Source organism: Loa loa (genome assembly GCF_000183805.2).
Source record: "Loa loa unplaced genomic scaffold supercont3.116, whole genome shotgun sequence".
In the NCBI taxonomy this organism is placed as follows: Eukaryota; Metazoa; Nematoda; class Chromadorea; order Rhabditida; family Onchocercidae; genus Loa; species Loa loa.
The window spans coordinates 82285-103132 of NW_018108296.1; the positions used below are offsets into that span (position 1 = coordinate 82285).

A 20848-nucleotide genomic window follows, 5' to 3' on the forward strand; every position below is an offset into this window, starting at 1 on the left:
ACAGATGATGGCAGCTACCCTTCGGCTTTCATAACACCGCTGAAATCGGATGTAGTTGTTGTCAACAAGCTTCGCAAAAGTTCGTTTCATTTTTTCATAATGCAGTTTTTGGATTCTTTGCAAATCTTTGTAGCTTTCTGATTGTATTATTTTAGAAGGTCGCGATTCGAAAAAAATGGCTTACCGAGATCGAGAAGAAAGAAATTGCTGAAATGGCTCAGGAATTCTTCAAGTGTTGTAATATCATTCACACACTGAACATAGATGAAAAATGTATTGGAATATATGTAGATCTTGTTTTGTGTTTCATAGATTTACTTTTCAAATTGTCGGTTAATAAGAAAGACTAGGTTCTGGACCAATTATATTATTTTTGTCATGTGCTTTCTTTTTAATTCTGATAATCCCTTTACCATTTACTTTTACAGCTTGCTCTTTTTTTTGGTCACGTAATGACATTTGAGAGTTAAAGTATTGTGTCGACAAATAGTTTATGTGGAAAATATTGGTCAGAATAAAAGTTTGAAAGTTTCATAAATGAATCCAACAATTTAATTAATTTCTAACAATACCTCTGTTTTTATCTTAAAATTGTTTTTTCAAATAGGTGTAAAATACAACAGAAGGTAGCGGATACATTATTGGTGTTTACCGGCGACCAAACTTCTCTAGTTCTTTTGTAGAAATGTACTTGCGACCCTTTTGAGTTTTTCGTCTGAAATATTCTCAACAAGGTGTTATACAAGAATTTAAAGTGTAAATTTAGGGATTTTGCTGTGGAAGCATATATATAATCCCAAAAGTTAGGAATGTTCCCATGAGAGAGTTTCAGTTTTCGTTTGACACAAAGCATAAATCACAGAATGCCCCACACTGGCATTACTCAGCGTCGGAGACGTTATCGTAAATTATAAATCTAATAAAAAAGCTCACTGCTGATGATTTTGGCGATCGGAGGGAATGTTACTTTCAGTTCTTCCTTAGTTTCTTCATTAAGCGCTTGGTATTTAGCAATAATATCTCGAGCTGCCTGCTTAATTTTATCCGTGTCAAACTTTTGCCCATCGTCTGATCGCAGTGATCGTGCCCTGGCGATTACCTTAAATTTTGATCGTTTTGATGTCTCATTCATGAGCTGATTGATAAAAGATTTGATTGATTCTGTGTTAAACGATGATTCGAATTTTAAAATATAATTAAAGAAATGGTGGGGACAAATATTAAATGAAATTAATGGAACAAACTGAACAAAGCGTAGCATAATAGGGGAATAAAAAGTGGAGTGAATCAAATTTATTGTATAAATTTCGTTTCACTAATTGATAAAATGAATGAAATGAAGTGAACAAAAAATGAATTGGATAATATAAGCAGAGAAGATTTGGACATCTCTGATGAAAAAATTTATGAGTAACCTCATCGACAAATGCTTTAGCGTCTGGTTTTAAGCTGTCAATTTTTGCTTTCACAAAATTTCGTAGTTCCACCGCATTTTTATAGAGTTTGTCGGATTTGTCTTTGAGCGCTTCCAGTGCGGCATCTTCATTTGCAAACGTTGCATGCTTGCTTGCTAAGTCACGTAGAATCTCCTTATCTTCAGCCGTCAGACCTTTGTAGAAATTTCTCACTTCTTCCGGTATAAATTCTTCAAATATTGCGAGCTTTATTTAGTGAGTTCATGCAATAAAATTATCATAATTTAACAAAGTTTTCTTCCCAATATGATTACTTCAAAACAGTTCATTACAAGGCAAATTTTAAGATTATGAAAACGATACATACCGATTAAAGGTCGCAAGTTATGAAGGGAAGATTAAATTTATGGGTGCTTATTCGCTTTATCTTAATTACTCCAAATTAAGTTTGCGGATCTTTGCGAAATTTATGAAAAATGGAATTTACGAAATTTACTGGTCCTTCTAAAATTATCACAAATTAATTGATTTGGTAAACAGAAGAGTATAAAGTATATGAAGATAATTAACGGATCTCCTTATTAACAGACCTTTATACTCCTACATTTATATACTTTATACTCTTCCACCTATACTCAGTACTTCACACACCTTTATACTCTTCCGAAATATTACTCAAAGAGAAAGGTATAACATTTGCCATAATGGTGCCAATTAATGCCAGCAAAATCAGTTGATGATACATTTTGTCGATGAAAGTTTCTCGACTGCCTGCAGTAATTCCAGACGACAAATTCGGAATTATAAGACAGTGGAAAAGTGTTAACTGACACAAATTAAATCTTTCTGAGACATTTTCCGATAAAACTTGACTTTTCAATATTCACTACATAAGAGGGAGGAACGGATGTGATATAAATATGGGAGATGGGATCAGTTCATATTCTTTTTTCCTTTTGTTAAGAAGTGGACAAGTAAAGAAGAAGGAAGATGTGGATGGATGTGAGCTCAAATTTAGTGATTTCATCCTAAGATATTTTAATTATTTTTATTCCTTGACCTTCGCAAATCAGGAGAAAGTCTTAGCCTTTGGATCTAAAGACTTATGAGGGGACTTTCTCAAGTAAAGATTTCAGCGCTGTCACTTTTATTTGCCCTTTAGAGTATATCAAAATGATGACCTTTATTACTGAGGAAATGCTCATCATGTATAAGGTACGGAGTTGGATTTGCGTGAACAGGAGATGAGAATAAAAGGATATTAAGAAAACATTTAATTACAACTTTATCAAGTTGTCGCTGTAAATTCATTTGTTCGCTTAGGAAATCGTTAGATGAGTTTCGGAAATGTCACACGTCACAGATTTTTACTCGCACTTAACTTTCTTAGTCCTGGTTCCCCCGTTCCTCCCATACTAACAAGCCTGAAGGCTCCATCTAAACCTCCTACATACGCTGCTGAAAAATACGCAGAAAAATGGTTCTGAAAGCAAAGGCAGTTCTCGGCATGGGGCAGTTTATGGTATCATGAGTAGCCTTTATGGAATTCATTCCGTAGTGCCATAAACTATTCGACTGTGTTATAAAACCCACAATCTTGACTTACAGCATTAGATCTACGTTGGATCTACGATATGAAGCATTTGTCAGTTTTTTGGTGAAAATTATTTGCCACAAAAAATGAGGAAAGGGGGGCGATAAAAGTGATGAATTTATTAGTTGTATCAGCTCGCTGATCATAACTATGACGTGATTTCCCGTGCAACGGTTTGATTTAATCAAATAGCAATTTCAGTGGTTAAAGTGACGCACAAATCAATATGTCCGCCAATACAATCATTCCACTAAATTTTGCTTCAACTCTATAAATTTTTCACAATAATCCTATCAAATTTGTAGAAAAACTTAAGAATTATATGGTTTCCAATAGTAATGAAAAATAAAGGGCGATGATCAGATTTATGGCCTTTTGGAAATAAGAAATCAAAAACAAAGATATGTTAAAAAGCAATATCGAAAAAAAAACCAGTAGGTGGATAATTTTCTAAGCAGCTTTTTATGCGGAACACATGTTTATCTCAGACCTAAATAAAGTACTATTTAATAGCAAACATGAAAGACTAACTCTTAAGCCTAACTTAAGCGCAACTGTCGGAATCGTTACAAATGCTTAACACGACAAATTTCATCAGGAATTTCTTACGATATCGACAGAGCAGTTTTACAAAAGCGGGTGAAACTGAGGTGATGATGGTGCCATTATTACATTAAAAATGCTGTCAATGTCATAGTAATTCATGCAGGCACGAAATGTTCGTGTTTGCATGCAGTTCAATTGAAAAGCAAAAAACTGGCTCAAAATTGGATAATTGTTTTCTGAAGCTGACTTGAATGCATCAATATTAAACTTAAATTACAATTACTAACTTTATTATTAATTTACAAATGATAGGATAGATAAGACTGGATAATATATACGGTAGATCATATCGATATACTTAAGAAGGGGAAGAGGAGAAAGAAGATTGGATGGAAGAGTAATGGGAGTAGCAGCGGCATGAAGCAGTGATAACAGTAATTGAAATAAACTGGATATGAGCTAATTCTTCCGATAAGTGCCTTTATCAATCACATTCTGCACACTAAGCTTCCAAACTAGAAGTTAATTGAAAAGGGGAGGAGGCTAGACTGCACCATCCTTTCAACGACGTGTCCATCAATCTAATCCATTGAAAGTTTAGATGTTGCCGAACAACTGTTGTCGGTATGAAGCATCTTTCGCTTAGCAGTAAAAATCAGAATTCATCGAAATTTTCTGAAACACGATGTCGTACATTTTAAAGTAGCCTTTGACTTATAACATTTCGCAGCACATTTTTGCTTGGAACGAAAGAAGAGCGAATAGATCAACGATCAAGCTAATGGAAAGATTGGCTAATCTGATGTTATACTTCCTCAAATATGTGTTCAAAAGTAACAGCTAATGTCGTTCGTATATGGTATTCAGTTAGATTTTTCTGGGGAAAAAAAATCGTCTCACATCTTATTCGGCGAAATTTAGGCTGCCTGTGATGGAAGTGAAATCTTTGCATTGAACTGAAATCGAAAAACTTGAATGGTAAAAAATGTGACGAAAAACTAATTATGCTTCATTTTCCCAGATCTTTGTTTACCTCATTTTATGGAACTGATCGTACTTCAACCTCCCGAAATACTAAATGTCTGAAAAAAAAAAACAATCGACCTTCTCTTTTTTGTCTGAAAAACATCGATCTCATTTTAGTTTCCGTGTTTTTTCTTACCTCAAGGAAATCAGCAATGAATGTGTCTAACACATAGCAGTAACTGTAAACTAATGCAAGCAGAAAACGACTGATCAACGATTCACAGAAAAAAACTGCTACTGCCAACTGCCTTCCACAACATACAGCTTCTAATAATCTTGACAATCCGAATGTTTTTTTTGAATCCCCCTGAGTTTTTGAATGGATTCCGAATGCATGTAATGCAAGTTTGGAAACAGACTCTCACTAAACAGCTTTATCGGACATACTGAACAACAATTAGCAAATTAGAAGCAAATTATTATGAAGGAAATACATTCTCCATCATGAATGTGAAACCTGCAGAATAAATTATCCATTAGATTAGCATAATCTCATTAAATTACCCATTACACTAAACACAAATTCCTTTCACTTCGAAACTTTTATGAATTTGATGACTTAATAATTTATTTGTTCTTTAAAATGAAAATAAACACAAAAGGACAACAAAACAAAACATTAACACCAGTTCTTAATAGTTTGGTACCCAGAAGAATCAGGAATGTGGTTATGAAAAAAAATGAAAAGAGCAACTTGAACAAAGAACTTAAGCTCCAAGTACTTGGAAATTTCTTACAGTTAAATGCGATTTTGATTCCTGTTTTTTAACAGATTAGCAAAAGATTCAACTGTTCAAAAACACTAGACTGGCTGTTCAATCTTTTTGAATATTTCAACCAATGCAGTATATGTTCCTGCCACCAAACCAATCAGTGCAAAAAGTAATAAGGTCAAATTGATTATCCAAACCTTGAGCACTAATTTACCTCGAGAATGCGAGACCTGAAAGTTGATTTTTATTCTAGTCAAAGTTCTAAATCTAGTGAACATAACATGACTGTGTGACTTCTCCAAATTAACCTTGTCTATCACTAATACAGAAACTTACACTTATGGCTAAGTGCTTCCTGAAACATCATAGAGCATGGACAACTCGGAGTCTAATTTTCTGACAAGTTTTGCTCAGTTTTAAAAAATTACAAGGAGATCGATGAAAGGTGGGAAGAGCAGAGCCATCGAAGATCCTGAGAATGCTCCAATAAGCGAGATAAACAAGGCAAGATGTGGAATGAGTTCTGCAACTGCACCTAAAAAGAGAAACAAGTTAGTACTCCACGCAAAAATATACTGTGGAAACTTATTACTTTTAATGCGAATTAGGAATCGACCAATTCACAGCTCAGAATTTTTCGTGAGAAATTCATGATGAATTGTAAACACAGTAGCTATTAGTATGAAGAGAATAAAGGACAAGCTCACATGTCAACAACACAATTCCATATCGCGCAAAGTAGATATATGCCGTCTGATTTTCAACTGGGATTTTCCTAGTCATCCATTTTTCGATTCGTTCCATCGGGATGAAAAATTGTAAGGGATATGACACCATTACACACATCGAAAAAATGAGTTTAATGATTTGGTACATCCTGAAAACGAAAATGAGATTTTCAAAAAATTCGAGCAACATAACAAATAATATCGAAAAGTGATGGAAACTTTAATCCACTATAATTTCAAACGATTTGGGAAATATGAAGAAATAACTTACGGCTCGTGTGGTACGTTCAGAGTGATTGTATCGCTGACTTCATCACCAACAGCAAGGTAACCGTAAAAACCCATCATCGCAAATATAGTCATCACAACCAAGCATGAACAATTCAAAACTCCATTCCATTTAATAAAAAGTTGTGGCTGACTCATACGATTTTCCACCGGTAAAACCTATTGAAAGCGGAATATTCACAACATCAAGTTGTCAGAATACCAATCGCTTTATGAATATATTCTTCCTTTTCATATCACAAAAACTAAGGAATCATAAAGTGAAACATTTTACGTAAGATCTGTTTCACTGAAGGAAATCTATGATGTTTGGAAATAACATAATTACAAACCTAAAAAGAAAAACTGAAACTGACAGAAGCTTTACTATATTACCTAACCCCATTATTTTGTATATCAAATTAGTTTCTATATTTTCATTAAGCGCTAGAAGAATGCAAACATCATATATTAAAGTTTTGTACCATACCACGGCAACTCCCTCAAAAGCGAACAGAACTGTTCCAAAATAAAGAGGAATGTTCTCAATCTGTCCAATAGCTGGGAAATCGGACGACGATTTCAAATGAGTGAAGAAGAAGTACAGTAAGATAAATACGGCAGCTGTAAAAAAAGACATTTTTTAATAACGAATTTTAATAGTATGTAAAAAACTATTGGATCATTTCAAAGCGAAGAATAAGCTTTGATAACGATTTGAAATGCTGAATGAAAAATTTACACAAATATAAGCAGTTGGCAAAAAGGGCGAATGGAGCTAGCTTATTTAAACGACGAATCGAGCATATCGACAGTATGGGAATAAGAAGCAGTACCATCCATACTGATCTGGGTAGATGAATCATCGTGTTCACATCGAAAAACTTGAAAAAATATTTTACAAAAAAAGAAGAGGAAAATGTAGTAAACGTGCTAAAGCGGCTTTTAGAATAAGTTTATGAAAGAAGATGGCATACGCTTTGGATGTTATCGGCCATAAACACAAAATATACACAGCAGAATCCAAGTTGCGCACAAAACATGTTAATATTTAACAATTGTCTGCAAAGAATTATGAATATTAAATGTAAAAATCTAAATTAGGAATGTATTATCTGAGCTAACGAAAGTGAAATTACATATTTTATCAAGGAAATGATGGTTTCCAACATTGAAATTTACAACATACTTAAAGAAATACCCATGGATACTTATCCAGGTCGGTCCGCTTTCTACAGCACTCCGCATGACGTTAGCATAATCAATAACATCTCTACCATTTCTGTGAAATGAAACTTGATATAGAATTTATTCTTTATAATTTTCGTCTTAATCAAAAACCGAAGACAATCACAACCCTTTCACTAAAAAATTGTAAATTCCTGCACATTTTTAAAATACAAAAAAAAACCTCTTTGAAGTATTTTTAATAAATTAATTTGAAAATTGATTTTGCAGAACTTCTTGCGATAATATGAAAGTAAAAGAAGTTAAATCAACCTTCGACAGATGTAATGTGCAGCATAAACTACCAGTCTCATGCAGTATAAGCATATGCCACATAGTATAATCATTAGCACCAAACCCAACTTAAATAATACAATTAAACATAGCGGAGAAGGCCGAACAGGATGAAAGAAGACCATAGATAACTATACTTTCAGGCACTAAGGCAAGCTTACGTGAAAAATCGTAACAAAACGATTATATTCATCCTTTCCCTCTTTCTCTTTGTCTTGCCTTACCGATAAAGAAAATAGTTGCGAAATAAGGAAAAGGATGAAAACAAAAATGATAATGGGAAAGATCAAAGACCAGCAACTCACCCATAGTCCAGCATGCTTAAAAGCAAGAGGTAATGAGAGCAGTCCAGTGCCCAACATGGCCTTAACCATATGAGCGAATGCTTGTTCAGGACTTAGGCTATTGCTGTTCCTCGTTCGTTCCGCAAAAAGATAAGTTTCTTCATAATCAACACCTGCACCATCATTCGGTGAAGCAATCACATCGTTTCCCGTTGCGGTTACATTCGATACCATCTACAAATACCATCAATGCAGTCTTCACGACAGTCTTATTTCATTTCAAAATTGAATCAATCAATAAAGCATTACCCTGATAAAGTTGCTTGAACTATGGAAACTTTAAATCATTTAAAAAATCTACTCCGAGAACTGACAAACTAATCAATGAACTTCTAAAATATCATTTTCTAAGTTTAAATTACTTTAGACCATCAGAATAAAAACTTAAAGATTGATGTGAAATTTTCGATGTAAATGAGAGCAAAACTTACAATGTGCTCGATCTGCAGTTGAGGGTCTACAGATAAAGACATCTCGGATCCTTTTACAGAATAAGCACTCCCCAAAACCAACCCGTTCCAGAAGTATCTTCCAACTCAAACCATAATCTCCTTGTGTCCTCTTCTCTAACTTGGTGGCGATTTAACCATTTGAATTACGTGTTAATCAAGATGAAGTGTTAGGAAACCTGGTTACTTCAAATCAACGAGGTCCCACAATTACACCATCCCAAGCGATAGTGCATTGTATTGAACAAACATACGACATGACATACGACAAACATACGACATTTGAGCTATTACATATTTGCCTTATTTATTCAAGAAAATGAAGAAAAAAAATCCAGTGACCCTGTCCAGGTCATTTAGTTATTATTCCCCATCATTTGAAGACGAATTTCAACAACTTCTAATAAATGAAAAGATTTATCACATCATCGTTGCACTGAAAGCAGTTGTCAAAATCCGAATTTTTTAGACTGTGGAAGTGCTTCTGAATTTTGATTATCTTTTAAATGTATGTCATATCGATCTATTTATTATCAACAACTCAATGAAGGTCATACCATTCCGGAAGAAGTGCCCGCTCGACTTCGATCATATTGGCGGCTGTGTTCACTCTCTCTCGCCACTAAATTTCTCGACATTTTGAACAGCCGAGTTTTGCAGGTTTTTGGAAATCAGAAAAATGGCCGTTTCATAAATTCTGCGAAATCTGCATCCAATGATGCACAAGCGGGTTTTATGGTTACATCACTGAACAAATTTACAGCTAGAATTTAACGATTGCTATAATCGTCCTGACGTTGCATTGTGTTAACTATTATGCAAATTTCAAGAGAACTTTGTTTCAGCAATCACTCAGGTGCGACACTTCCAACAGTCACTCATTTATTTAAGAAAAGAGCTCCATTTCCCTCCCTCTAAAACTGTTCCTTTAACTCCTGGTCATTGTCCTTTGTTTCTTCACAAATCATTTTACTCTTCTTGCGTAACCGTTCATCAAAACATTTATTCCTTTATTAATTAAATAAGATGTATTGATTCATTTACAACACTCAGATCGTAGGAACTCTCTCTTCCATAAAAATAAAATTTTAATTACTGTTGTGATACGCAAATAGTTTTTACTATTCCACCTGCCAAATGTCTCAGAAATGATTTTTTAAATATTTTAAAAACATCATTTTACTGCACCATTAGAAAAGAATGTATGAGAGTTGATTCATTCTATTTTTACTTGAAATGTCACAACCAACTTAGAAGTCAGATCGAAGGACAGGGCTGGAAGTTGAAAAAATTGGTCATAATCTTTTATTCCGTCCTCTCAGTGTGTCTGAGACATTATGTGCGCAAGTAGTAATTAGTTAAATAAAGAATCGTTCGTAATGATTGCGAAAAGAATCAATAAAGGAAGTTAAAAGAAGTGATTGTAGATATAGAAATAAAAGGAAGCTAAAACAAAAGGTTTTACATTTGCCAGAGAAGTTTTTTCATCTGTCTGATATTATTTTTTACAAACCAATCTTATGTTTATACGTTTTAATTGTCTAATTACGTTTTTTTTCTCAAATTCGCTTAATTATAGAAACAAAATGTCACAGGAGGAGCACTTCTAATTATTATTTCTTTTGATAAGGCAATAAAATTGATCACTTGAATCCATTGAGCGCTCAAATTAAATTTGACAGATACGATCTAAATAGTGGTTTTTTTTTGACATTTATTATTCATCTCAACCTGTTTAGTTTCTTTTTTTTTTTGAATTTCTTTTCTGCAAAAATTCATAATACTCTTTTTGTTCTCGAATCGAGGATAAAATGTAATATATCAGCTCTGAAACCTTGATTTTAATGAAACGGCGCAAAAAATTTACATTGTCAATCTATTACGGGTTATAAGTACAATATGGAAAGTATAAGTATAACATGGAAAAAAACAATACGGAAAGTGGTAGGGATATGTAAGTAGTAGAAATATTTAGCATTTACGTTCTATCACTTACACAAGTAAGTGGTAAAAATATTTAGAGAAGAAAAGGGAGTGGGTTATTAACTGAAATTACTGGAAATCACAAAGACTTGTGTAACGAGTTGCCTGTCTGGTTCATTCCACGCGAATATGCAAGCCTTGTTGTTTTATTTCCTATTTCTAGCAAAAAGAGAAGAAAACTTATTAAAAATACACAGTTAATCTATATATGTTAATATATAGATGGCTATTACATTTTAGTCCCTTAAAGAGACTAATTTATTTCAAATACTACTTTTCAGTTCAATTTGAGAGTGATGATAAAACCCATGTTAGTATAAAAAAGGAAAATTGTTTCAGATGAACACATCAAATTGTATGATTTGAATCGAAACAAAAAAGTTCGTCAACCAAAACCAAAGAGAAAAGTTCCTGCCGGAAATTGGAAGTTGTTCTTGAGAATGGTTCGAAAATGTTTTCATCCCAAAATTTTGTGAGTTAATCATTCTCAAAGAAGAAAAGAGTTGCCGAAAATGTCTTCGTGAAAAACTTTGCCGAATGTTTACACCAAATCACTGTGGAAACTTTAGATGTGGTAGCGTTGGATTTACAGGCTACGACAAAAAGGAATGACTCCTACACTAAAGATTACTTCTACTTACTTCGAAGATTCCTGAAGAGTGTTCTGGAAAAGACAGTCCCAAATTTACAATATTTTTTTACGTTTTAAACAACCAGAAGCTGTTGTGACATACGGCTCGATTACTCCAATTGTTCCACTCTTTCGTTACTTTTTCATGAGTTACGTTTAGTACACACGTACTGAAGAAATGCTCCGACGTCTTTTTTGATAGCATTTAGGAAATCGGAAAAATTGAGAACCTGGGAATTTGACAAGCGTGTGCAACAACACTTTAAATGAACAATTTTGTTCAAGTTTGTTCTGCTAATTTAAAGCCCAAAAGTACCTTAAAATTGCTGATGCCGTTCTATTCAGCGGAACAATTTTATTTTTCAATTATTATAGAGAACTTTTTCCTGCGTTTATAAATACTAATTTTAAGAAAAAAACCAAATCCTTTACTTAAAATAAAAGGTAAAGTATATCTTATTTGAAGCCCTGACTATACATAAATTTGAATTCACTCTTGTTCAGGACAACCAGAACAACAATGTATACAGCATATAAAGTATTGAACTAAATTAACCTACAAACAAATAAAATTCGGTGAGAAATATTTAACTAACGACTTGAAAACATCATTTTATACATTCGGCAACAAAATAAACAGAAAATTACAGACAACTTGAGTGGATCTACAAATAAATTAAATTTCTGATTAACAGAATAGAAAAATAGTCTCATCTAGAAATCCCCAATTTTCTTCGTTCATCAACATTTGGGCAATTCAAATACTACTTTTTAACATAATTACAATATGGATATTATACTTGGGCTGGGATATTTATACCTGTAAAACAAAATATATTTTATGAATTCGAATGCTAGTTTTTATTCGAATGAAATCCAACAGGATTAGAATACGTTTTGAGAAACTTGAAGGATTGGAATTCTGAAATTCTTCAAAATCCAAAACATTGCAAATTAGTTATGACATTGGCAGCAAATCAAATGAAAATGATTAAATTATGCACATATATCGTGCACATGGTTCTTTTAATTGATGAATCATAACCTAAGAACTTGAGATTTGCTGTCATCGTTAAGCGGTCCTGCGTCTGAAGACAATTCACTTGATGACACCCCACTGCTTGCCGAAGATTCCTGAAAAATTATGAAAATGAAGCGCTTACGCTAACCCAACTAAAAATCTATTTATTCGAAAATTATAATTGTTAATCGAAAACAAAAAAAAAAAAAAGAAAAATATAATTTCGGGTTTTTGAGAAAGAACTTCGGAACTTTAAAATCTTGCCCGTTTAATTCGATTGGAATGCTTTATGTGTCACGGACTGATTTCAATGCGTCTTTGATGATGGATTTCTTATCTTTGATGATTGAATTTCTCATATTCAAATCAGCATTAAAGAAGATTAACCTGATCAGCAGCCAGAAGCTTTTTTCCAAGGAATATACCACGACCGGAGATATCATTATCGCAATCGTAGTTGCCGACTGTATCACTGGTAGGCAGCAAGCGCCGTCTCAGAACAACCAACCTGATCGGTTCACCAGCTGCCTCAGTAACTAATTTGGTGAACATCAGTGGTGAACGGAATGCTTGCCCAGGCATTTCATTAATTTCCAGAAAGCTGAAAATTTTGCTTCTACCCGCTGTTGATAATGTATAAAAATGGAAAAGTTCACGAGAAAAAAATATTGCAACGCACCAATCTTGCTCCCTCAGCGGAATGTTAGCACCATTGACCTTTGTGACTTGCAGACAACCAAACCTTCCCTCAGCCACAGTAATATCCCGAGTTGTTAGTGATGTCTCCAGTGCAACCACTTTGTCGTAGCTGGTTGATCGCACCAATTTGAATAGCGGTATCACAGGCTTGCCTTTCTGTAAAAAAGAGTAATCTCAACCGAGAAGTTCATACGAGAACATTGCAAATTTGGATGCTTAATAGGATGATGTGGCTATAGAATGATGTGGCATTTCGTTAAACCGGAAGGGAATTTGATTACATGGAACTGAATGGTACCTTAGACCTGGTACCAGTTTCGTTTACTTCAGCTGGTGGATTTGTTTGTCGTACTTTCAGTGATCGTAGCTCGTTCAGTATTTTGGTCCGCGTCTGCTCTGCTGATACACCAAGTTGCTCTATAATAAATAACATTTGTGAACTCGGAGGTAACAATCCTCTCAACAGCGCATTTCTTATAACATTTTCAGACAATGTAAAGGAAGAGCGTAACCATCGTCGAATCATGAAATAATTTATACAAGCCATTGAAAAAATATGTACTTGATCTATTTTTTTTATTACTATCACTAAATAAAAGTCTAAAAAAAGTATAACAATGGATAGCGATGAGCTTCCAGAGCTGAACAAAATGAGAAAAGTTATGGCAGAGTATACCAAGGGTATTGTTATCCCATCGTTCCACATCCGCTCCACTGATATCATAACCGATCATTACTGATGCCACATCATCCAATTTACAATGCTGCAACCACAGCAGAACATCGTCTAGGCTCCATTCCTATGGAGAATGCATATATAAACTTTAATTAACTGGACTTTAATTAACTCTCTACCGTTGTTATCCCTGAAAATAGGCTTAACAGATCTTGTAATGGTTCACCTATCCTTATCTTTATGTTTACTCATCATCCGCATATAAACCAACCTAAAATAAGAGCGACATCGCTTACGGTGTCACATTCGCATCACTATTTATGTGCAGAAACAGTCGCAATAACTTTTGCATTATATTATCCGATAATGAAGCAAAGAAAATTGTTGCTTTCTTTGGCCTTATAATTACTTGGCTTCACGAAATACAATCAAACAATGATTCGAGATGTTTTCAAAAGTTTACAGCTATAGGTTTCTTCTTCCACAATGCTGCCTGCTTCTTTTCATGAGCTCGGCGATTACGATTTTGTGTTCGACAGATTTCCATATTTTCCAGCAACGTACCTCCACCGCTAGATATCCTCAAATCTGGACAGCTTTTTCGTAACGTTGATCTTAAATAATTACAAATTAGAATAAGCTTGTTCTGGCATTGCTACATTTTTCTCCTGCCATATCATAATTTCACGTAAGTGGTCGTTTATGTTTTCATATTATAATGTAAGATATCGGTATTTATTTCAATGAGAAAAAAAACTTGAATTAGCATTAAAATCCAAAGCTTATTCAAGTATACATTAAATCAGTGCACTTGGACAATTTCAAATTCATAAGAAGTACTGTTGTTGCCGATCGCCACTGGATAACGGGTTTGATTTTGACGTACCGATACGATATGTTGAATCTGTGGCAATCAGTAAATGTGCTGTAAATCATGAATCCTTAGTACAATGATAATGAATAAGGGATTTATGGATAAAGATAGTCTCTTGTTGAATCAGGACTGGAATACACTACACTTCTCCCTTAATTAATTTTATGAAGAAATCCGAAATTCCAAAATCAAATTAACCCAACTGAAAAATTGACAAAGTGATCAGAGTAATACGCAAATAATAAAAAAGAAATAGATATTTAAATACTTTATTATCTTTTACGGGTTAATAATGAGAAATTTATCAGAAATTAAGGATTTTTCTAATACTTCTAATTTGATGAAATATGAACAAAATTTCATTTAGCTTTGCATCACTTTTGTATTTCGATCATTTATTACCTTTCTTGGGCAATCTATTATTCAAATTTACTAGCCATATGAATTGGAAATAGTTTTTATGGATGCTCGTTTGAAAGGCACAGAAAGTTTGAATTTGAATGTCTCGAAGTTCTCTCTCTCTCTCTCTTCCTGATTAATCTTTTAAATGTAGCAGTTGTCGCTATCCAATTTAAAAGTGATTTCATTCTATCAATTTTTAGCCTGTGAATGTTTATGTCTATGCGTAATAAATTTTTTGAGCTGACAAAGTGCCGAAAATTGACAAAATTCGCGAAATCATGATTAATGGCTATGCTCTGCCAAGCAAAAAAAAGTAAGATGAGCAAAATTTTGAAGAAAGAAAAAGTTATAAAACAGTACTCACAGAATGATGGAGGCGATGTTGGAGAGTGTTCGTCTGTAAAGGACAAATTATTCGAAATATGCTTTGTGAGTCCAAATGAAGCTTTTGACCATAAGCCACCGTCTTTATTGCTACTATCAGTGTGAGTATTATTTGGAAAAACCTGAACTTCATAAAAATATCAACACTGGTCTTATTTGGCATGAAGTACCAGCCAACAAAATCATTTGTCATGAAACTTTGGGCTTTTTGTGAAAATCGATTGAGATCTAAAAAAATTTCGGAGCATTTTTGAGCAATTCTTACAAATTGCAAAACATGTGAGAAACATTGACAAATAAAAGTGTTATTATCCAGAAAAGAGTGAAAATGAAAATAATAATTACCTCAGCGACGGGACGATGCCATTGCTTTCGGACTGCTCCAATTGACTTAACAACACCACCAAAACGTCTCATCATACCAAAGCGAGATTCATCTAAATAATACAATTTGTAGAACCAAACAGCTATAATTTAATAATTATCTAACGAGAAAGAAAGATTATCCCCATAAAGATATTTAATTACCTTGCGGTTTCTGTATTGAACTTTAAAATTTAATTAGATGAACGGTGGGGAGAATTTAGTGAATAAATAAATGAAAAAGTAAGAGAGATACTTGAGTATATGAAAAAGATCAAAGTGGAGATTAAAAATAAAATCGATAAAAATCAGCAGTAATTTATGGCTCACATCTCACAGAAGAATAACTAGCTGATATGTGCGTAACGAAATGCAGTACAGTGGTATCTGATGAATAGAATGTGAGACTAAAGGATGATTTAGAGACAATGACTTTCCAAAAAATTCAATAGTCCAATCTCGACGAGAAAAGTTATCAATTAGTTTCTGCTTTCATCCTTCCGTCCATAAACCTCAACAAACCCCCTGGTTTTAAACTACTCGTCTAATATTGCCAACTGACTGTTTCTAGGTGGGAAAAACGAAATTGCAATGGTCAGTTGCAATACTATTCATATTATCACCCGAAAAAACTTTTAGGATCAAACCTCCAAGAATTTTTATCAAATATTGTTGCCTTTATCTAAAATTTGAATTGCTGACCTTGGTATTTCGTCATAGGAACTCTCAAGACGACTACCTATCATTTAATGGAAATGACCACAGATAAACAGTGTGTTCATTTTTATTGTTCAAAGATTCGACAATAATCTTTGTGAAATAATTACAAAAATATTGATCTTTTCTAATAACATGCGGTCACTCTCGACCAGCATGAATCGTTTACGCTTACGTCTAATGAAGAGAGATACTTATTTTTATCGAAAAACTAAGACTGTATTATAGCGATAAGGAAACTGGTTGAAATTCTAACATAATTTTCAAAGAAACTCTCAAATAAAATCAAAAAGGAAAAGTGAAAACAGATTTCAAATCTACACGTTATCAACCTCAATAAATAAAAATGAAATTACAGTAATGAAACCGTTGGATCAAAATTTCATAAACATAGATAAAAGAACAGTAAAAGAAATAAACGGTAAGCCACACTACTGATAGAAAGAAGCAAGCAGGATAATTAAATGAAATGCAAACAACTTGAAACAGAAGCCAGCAGTCAGTTATAGTACAACCATTTTTAATTTTGCTATAGTACTACAGCCATAATCATTGTTACTGTATGAGTGGAGAAAGGGAATATAATTAGGAAAATTTGTTTCTTCGGATAGCAAGACAGACTTCCTCACCAAAACAAACGCCTTTATTCGGCATATAAAGGCTCCTAAAATATTGAATTCTTTTAGATAAAGAGCAGAAATTCGAATAAGCTTGTAGAAAAATTCGTTATTATCTCTCACCGACAGATGTAATACTAGTCAAACCAGTGACTTCTTTTAAGATACATAGATGTCATTAGTTCGTTTCTCCACATTCACTGACAATTAGTTATTCTGTAAAGTAAGCAGACTGATATGTTATTGGTAGTAAGTAACAAAGATGCTAAAAGATTGAAACTTACCACTGCGATGCATCCCGCTATCATCGTCATCGTCAGCATCATTATCGGTGATGTTATCAACAGGATATGCATGAGTGATTGCAAGAATGGGATCAAATTCCTTATTGGTTTCCATTATTTCACCAAATCCAATTAATTTACTGTTATTATTACCATTCCCGGATAATTGAGAATGTAACCCACTATATCCGAAATCATCACAACTTTCACTCTTCTTTAGGTCCACTGTCATGCCAAGTGTTCGATCACTGGAAAAATTGACATAACACAAGCAACTCTACTTTCTTGCATTATTTATAATTGTATAATTCAGATTTATATAACTATTAACTTTCTCCCAATCACTTCATAGGTAAGCAATTCGGTAATTAGACTTCTTAAGTAAAAAAGGATCAGAGCCCTGCCAGTTAGCAGTTCGATATAACCACTTAGTAGTTTGGCAATTAACAGTAAACTGTATAAGCTTTGACAAATTTTAACATACTTAAGAGTGCACAACTTTTAGGTAATGTAGATTTTTGGGAGGATTTCTTGTATAATTTCAAAGAGATAAAATGCAATACAAAACTAAATTACACAGCAACTTTTTTACGAATGCATTTAATTTTCCATTTTTGTTTTTACCTAGAAGATGAAATAAAAATTTTCAAGGCAACAACATTTGTTATTTCTTGGGAAAGAAAGCAAAAAAGTAAACTTTTAGCAGATCTTAAATGAAGTATTATTTGACACGTGGTGGAAGTGTACGAGATAGAACAGAATATGATGCTATAAATTTTTTCATTCCATACAACTTCAAATTCAACAGAAAAACGTGCACAGCAAATTTAGGCATTTTACAACTTGAAAAAAAAACGATAAAATTACTTCTGTTTTCAGAATTTGTTTTAAATTTCGAAAAGATCACATAATTTAGACACGGATCATCCTACAAGTGAATTTTTTATAAAAACATAATTACGAAGAATAGAAACTTTTTTTTGAAACAATAATTTAAACAAGATGAGAATATCAACTGAAATATAATACTTCCGCTGAATAAGCAAGTAAAGTTTAGAATGATTGATTTAACGGATAAAAAGAACCTCTTGTCACCATCAAAGTCATCGGAACGATTCTGTTGTGATATTTCACATACCGGAAAACGACAGTCCGTCACTTGTTCTGAAAAACAATATTCAAAGGCTATATGAAATATATTATGGAAAAATATGAACTAATAAGAACCAAGGGATACAAAAAAAGTTAAAAGAAAATGACCAATATTTATTAGCATTTTTCTTGCTTTTTCTGTTTTTCTTTCAGTTGTAAAATCAGTTATTTTACCATTTGATCACTTATTACATGTTCACAACTCATATCTAATGTTAAAGTATTGAGATGAAAGAGAGTGGCTCAAAAATCATTACATTTGTTGAATATTCTTTTTAAATTAAGTGAAGTTAGAAAATTAATATTGGCCTCTTGATAACAATAGATTACTTTCAATCTTAATATGAGATATTTAATAGTGTACTAAAAGTGTAACTTACGTGAATCAGATCTGCGACGAAAAGCTACTACATACTTCAGCATATCATATCAATCAAATGCGATCGACAAATGTTCACACAGCAGTCAAAAAATTATAACCTTGGTGAAAAGTAAGATATTTTCCCATAACATATCATAAGAGCAGAAAGGAAAAGACATAAATGGACGAACATGAAACTCATTTCGACATTACTAATGTCGTTAGTAAGTAAATGCAGAGGGGGAAAAACACTCTCATCCAACAGACATTAGAATTACTTTTGAAATAATCTCTTCGGAAGACACACGCTACTTCGGCGATTGATATCTTCATCGTTGTAATAATGAAATGGAGGGAAACATTAAATAGAGTAATAACTCAAATCGAAATTGAAGGTTAATAACTCTTAAAGCAATTACACAGTTCAGTTTTATACACAACTGAAATGATGAAGTGAAAAACTAAGTGTACTTCTTTGGAAAATTTTCTTTTTTATCAAAAACGAAGGATGATCTTCAGGTTGTTCAATGATAGAAGTTGAGTAATGGTAATGGTAAAATGCAGTGAACCCTTGAAATACCATTTCATTGATTAAAATTGTAACAGTTTGTGAGAAGAAACAAATACCTAAGTGCAACAATTTTCTTTTAAATTGAATTTGTCTGCGAGGACATTAATGTTTCAGTGTGAAAATGGAGCCATCCACTAAACTACTTCCCCTAATTTTTCAGGAAAAAAAAAAGGAAGACATTGGTATAATCACAAAATCATAACCTTAGGGAAACATGCTTATCGAAAATATTTCTTTAATTTAAGTCGTCGCGTAGAATTAACTTACATATCACGTAATAAAGCTTTGATTAATAGTAATTGGATAACGGCGATACTTGATTCAATGTCAGTTTGAACTTTGATAAAAGGTAAATATACAGCGTAAAACTGTATTGCATTAATGGCTGACTTATCATTACTAATGATAAGACCACAGAAGTAAATTCATTCAACATATGGCATTCATATCATATCAGTGGTATAAATGTTCCAAAATGAGTTGTGAAAATATCCCGTAGTTATGAAACACGCTTGACCTTATTTCCACAGAACAAAAAAATTCGTTAAAATTCTAGAGTTTTTGTTCAAGAGTTTATGATTAATTCCTTTCTCTAAAACTGTTCTTCGTCAATAAAACTGTTTACCAAATGCTCTGTTATTAGATGTAAAATATCTTTGATAATGGTACAAAGTGTTTGGAAATCCATTTCGCCTAACTGGTTTCCCCTCATCTACCTTTTTTTTTCCGATATTTCGCTTCTCCTTGATAGAATGGTGTAAAGAAGAAATCCATTAGGGGTCACTTAGGAATAAACGTAAAAAAGTATGCTATAATAAACACATGACGTATAATGTAATGAGCACAGTGTGTGATAGTATGTGTAGCAAAATAGTTGACAGTAGTAGTAATGATGATAAAATAATAATGATAAGGTGACAGCTTATTTCCTCGATGAATAGCGGTGCATTTCAATTGTCGAAATGATAAGTTGCATTGTCATATAGGTGCAGTAATCATCGTCTGACATATGAATGAGTGGACATTTCTGTTTTACTACTGTTTTTGTTGACTCTGAGAAGAGCCTTTGGTTTTCATTGGTCAGTTCAATTGTATCTGTACCTGTTGTTGTTGCTCAGTTTGGAGCGATGTTGAATGAATTTCGGCATCGAGATGTCAATTTTCTTCTGCTAAGGTAAGGAGAAAGCCCAAGACATTGGTCGGAGAGTCCACTTTCCGTAACAATGCCATTACGAAAGGACTCTTGAAAGGTCTGGTAAGTGTGAATGGTCTGTGGGACGGCGAAGGATTGAAAAGGTAAAGAAAGCAAATTACTACCCATAGTATTATTTATTTTTACTGTCAATCGAAAAAAGAGGAAAATTATTTAAAAAAATTAAAATAATCATTTGAAGTGACTTGCTTAAAAGGTATCGCTTCTATGGGAGTTCTACTCTGATTTTCAGAGGTCATGACAGTTGTAGCAAGTGGTGAATGACATAAATGTGTTAAACAAACTAGGAGCATTCTT

General features: G+C 33.3%; 3 protein-coding genes across 4 annotated transcripts in view; all 3 read right to left on the minus strand.

Annotated features, from left to right (window-relative positions):
* LOAG_05399 overlaps positions 1 to 2188 on the minus strand; it is a 2508-nt gene extending 320 nt beyond the window's left edge. The window contains exons 1-4 of one of the 2 annotated variants that reach the window (XM_020446834.1): positions 2067 to 2188; positions 1416 to 1645; positions 934 to 1099; positions 478 to 715 (exon numbers count right to left, since the gene is read on the minus strand). In XM_020446834.1, coding sequence (XP_020302867.1) covers positions 669 to 715; positions 934 to 1099; positions 1416 to 1645; positions 2067 to 2160 — 537 coding nt within the window. In that variant the 5' untranslated portion in view covers positions 2161 to 2188 and the 3' untranslated portion in view covers positions 478 to 668. Of the gene's footprint in view, positions 1 to 477; positions 716 to 933; positions 1100 to 1415; positions 1646 to 2066 lie in introns of those variants that run through there. The other variant, XM_020446835.1, reaches the window with a different exon arrangement.
* A 2843-nt stretch (positions 2189 to 5031) lies between these two features.
* LOAG_05400 (hypothetical protein) lies at positions 5032 to 8765 on the minus strand. The gene is made up of 11 exons (XM_020446836.1): positions 8586 to 8765; positions 8116 to 8328; positions 7790 to 7878; positions 7479 to 7571; positions 7267 to 7351; positions 7032 to 7173; positions 6780 to 6913; positions 6294 to 6469; positions 6002 to 6171; positions 5723 to 5829; positions 5032 to 5524 (listed from the first exon to the last, which is right to left on the minus strand). Exons 1-11 carry the CDS (start codon positions 8625 to 8627, stop codon positions 5384 to 5386), a joined length of 1392 nt encoding a protein of 463 aa, XP_020302868.1. The 5' UTR covers positions 8628 to 8765; the 3' UTR covers positions 5032 to 5383.
* Positions 8766 to 12255: 3490 nt separating this feature from the next.
* LOAG_05401 (hypothetical protein) lies at positions 12256 to 18829 on the minus strand (the record flags this gene model as incomplete). Its single annotated transcript, XM_020446837.1, has 12 exons — positions 12256 to 12351; positions 12626 to 12839; positions 12918 to 13093; positions 13236 to 13354; positions 13614 to 13737; positions 14077 to 14227; positions 14454 to 14538; positions 15254 to 15395; positions 15619 to 15710; positions 17255 to 17502; positions 18340 to 18418; positions 18787 to 18829. 12 exons carry the CDS (start codon positions 18827 to 18829, stop codon positions 12256 to 12258), a joined length of 1569 nt encoding a protein of 522 aa, XP_020302869.1.
* Positions 18830 to 20848: the final 2019 nt, after the last annotated feature.

Bases quoted from the DNA above. Each gene is read 5' to 3' on its own strand.
- LOAG_05400 (XM_020446836.1), bottom strand. From the start codon at position 8,627: ATGTCTTTATCTGTAGACCCTCAACTGCAGATCGAGCACATT. The intron at 7,879-8,115 runs GTGAGTTGCTGG...GTATTATTTAAG, and splicing joins TTAAGCATGCTGGACTATGG to TTGGGTTTGGTGCTAATGAT. The intron at 6,914-7,031 runs GTAAATTTTTCA...CTTTTTTTACAG, and splicing joins TGCCAACTGCTTATATTTGT to CTGCCGTATTTATCTTACTG.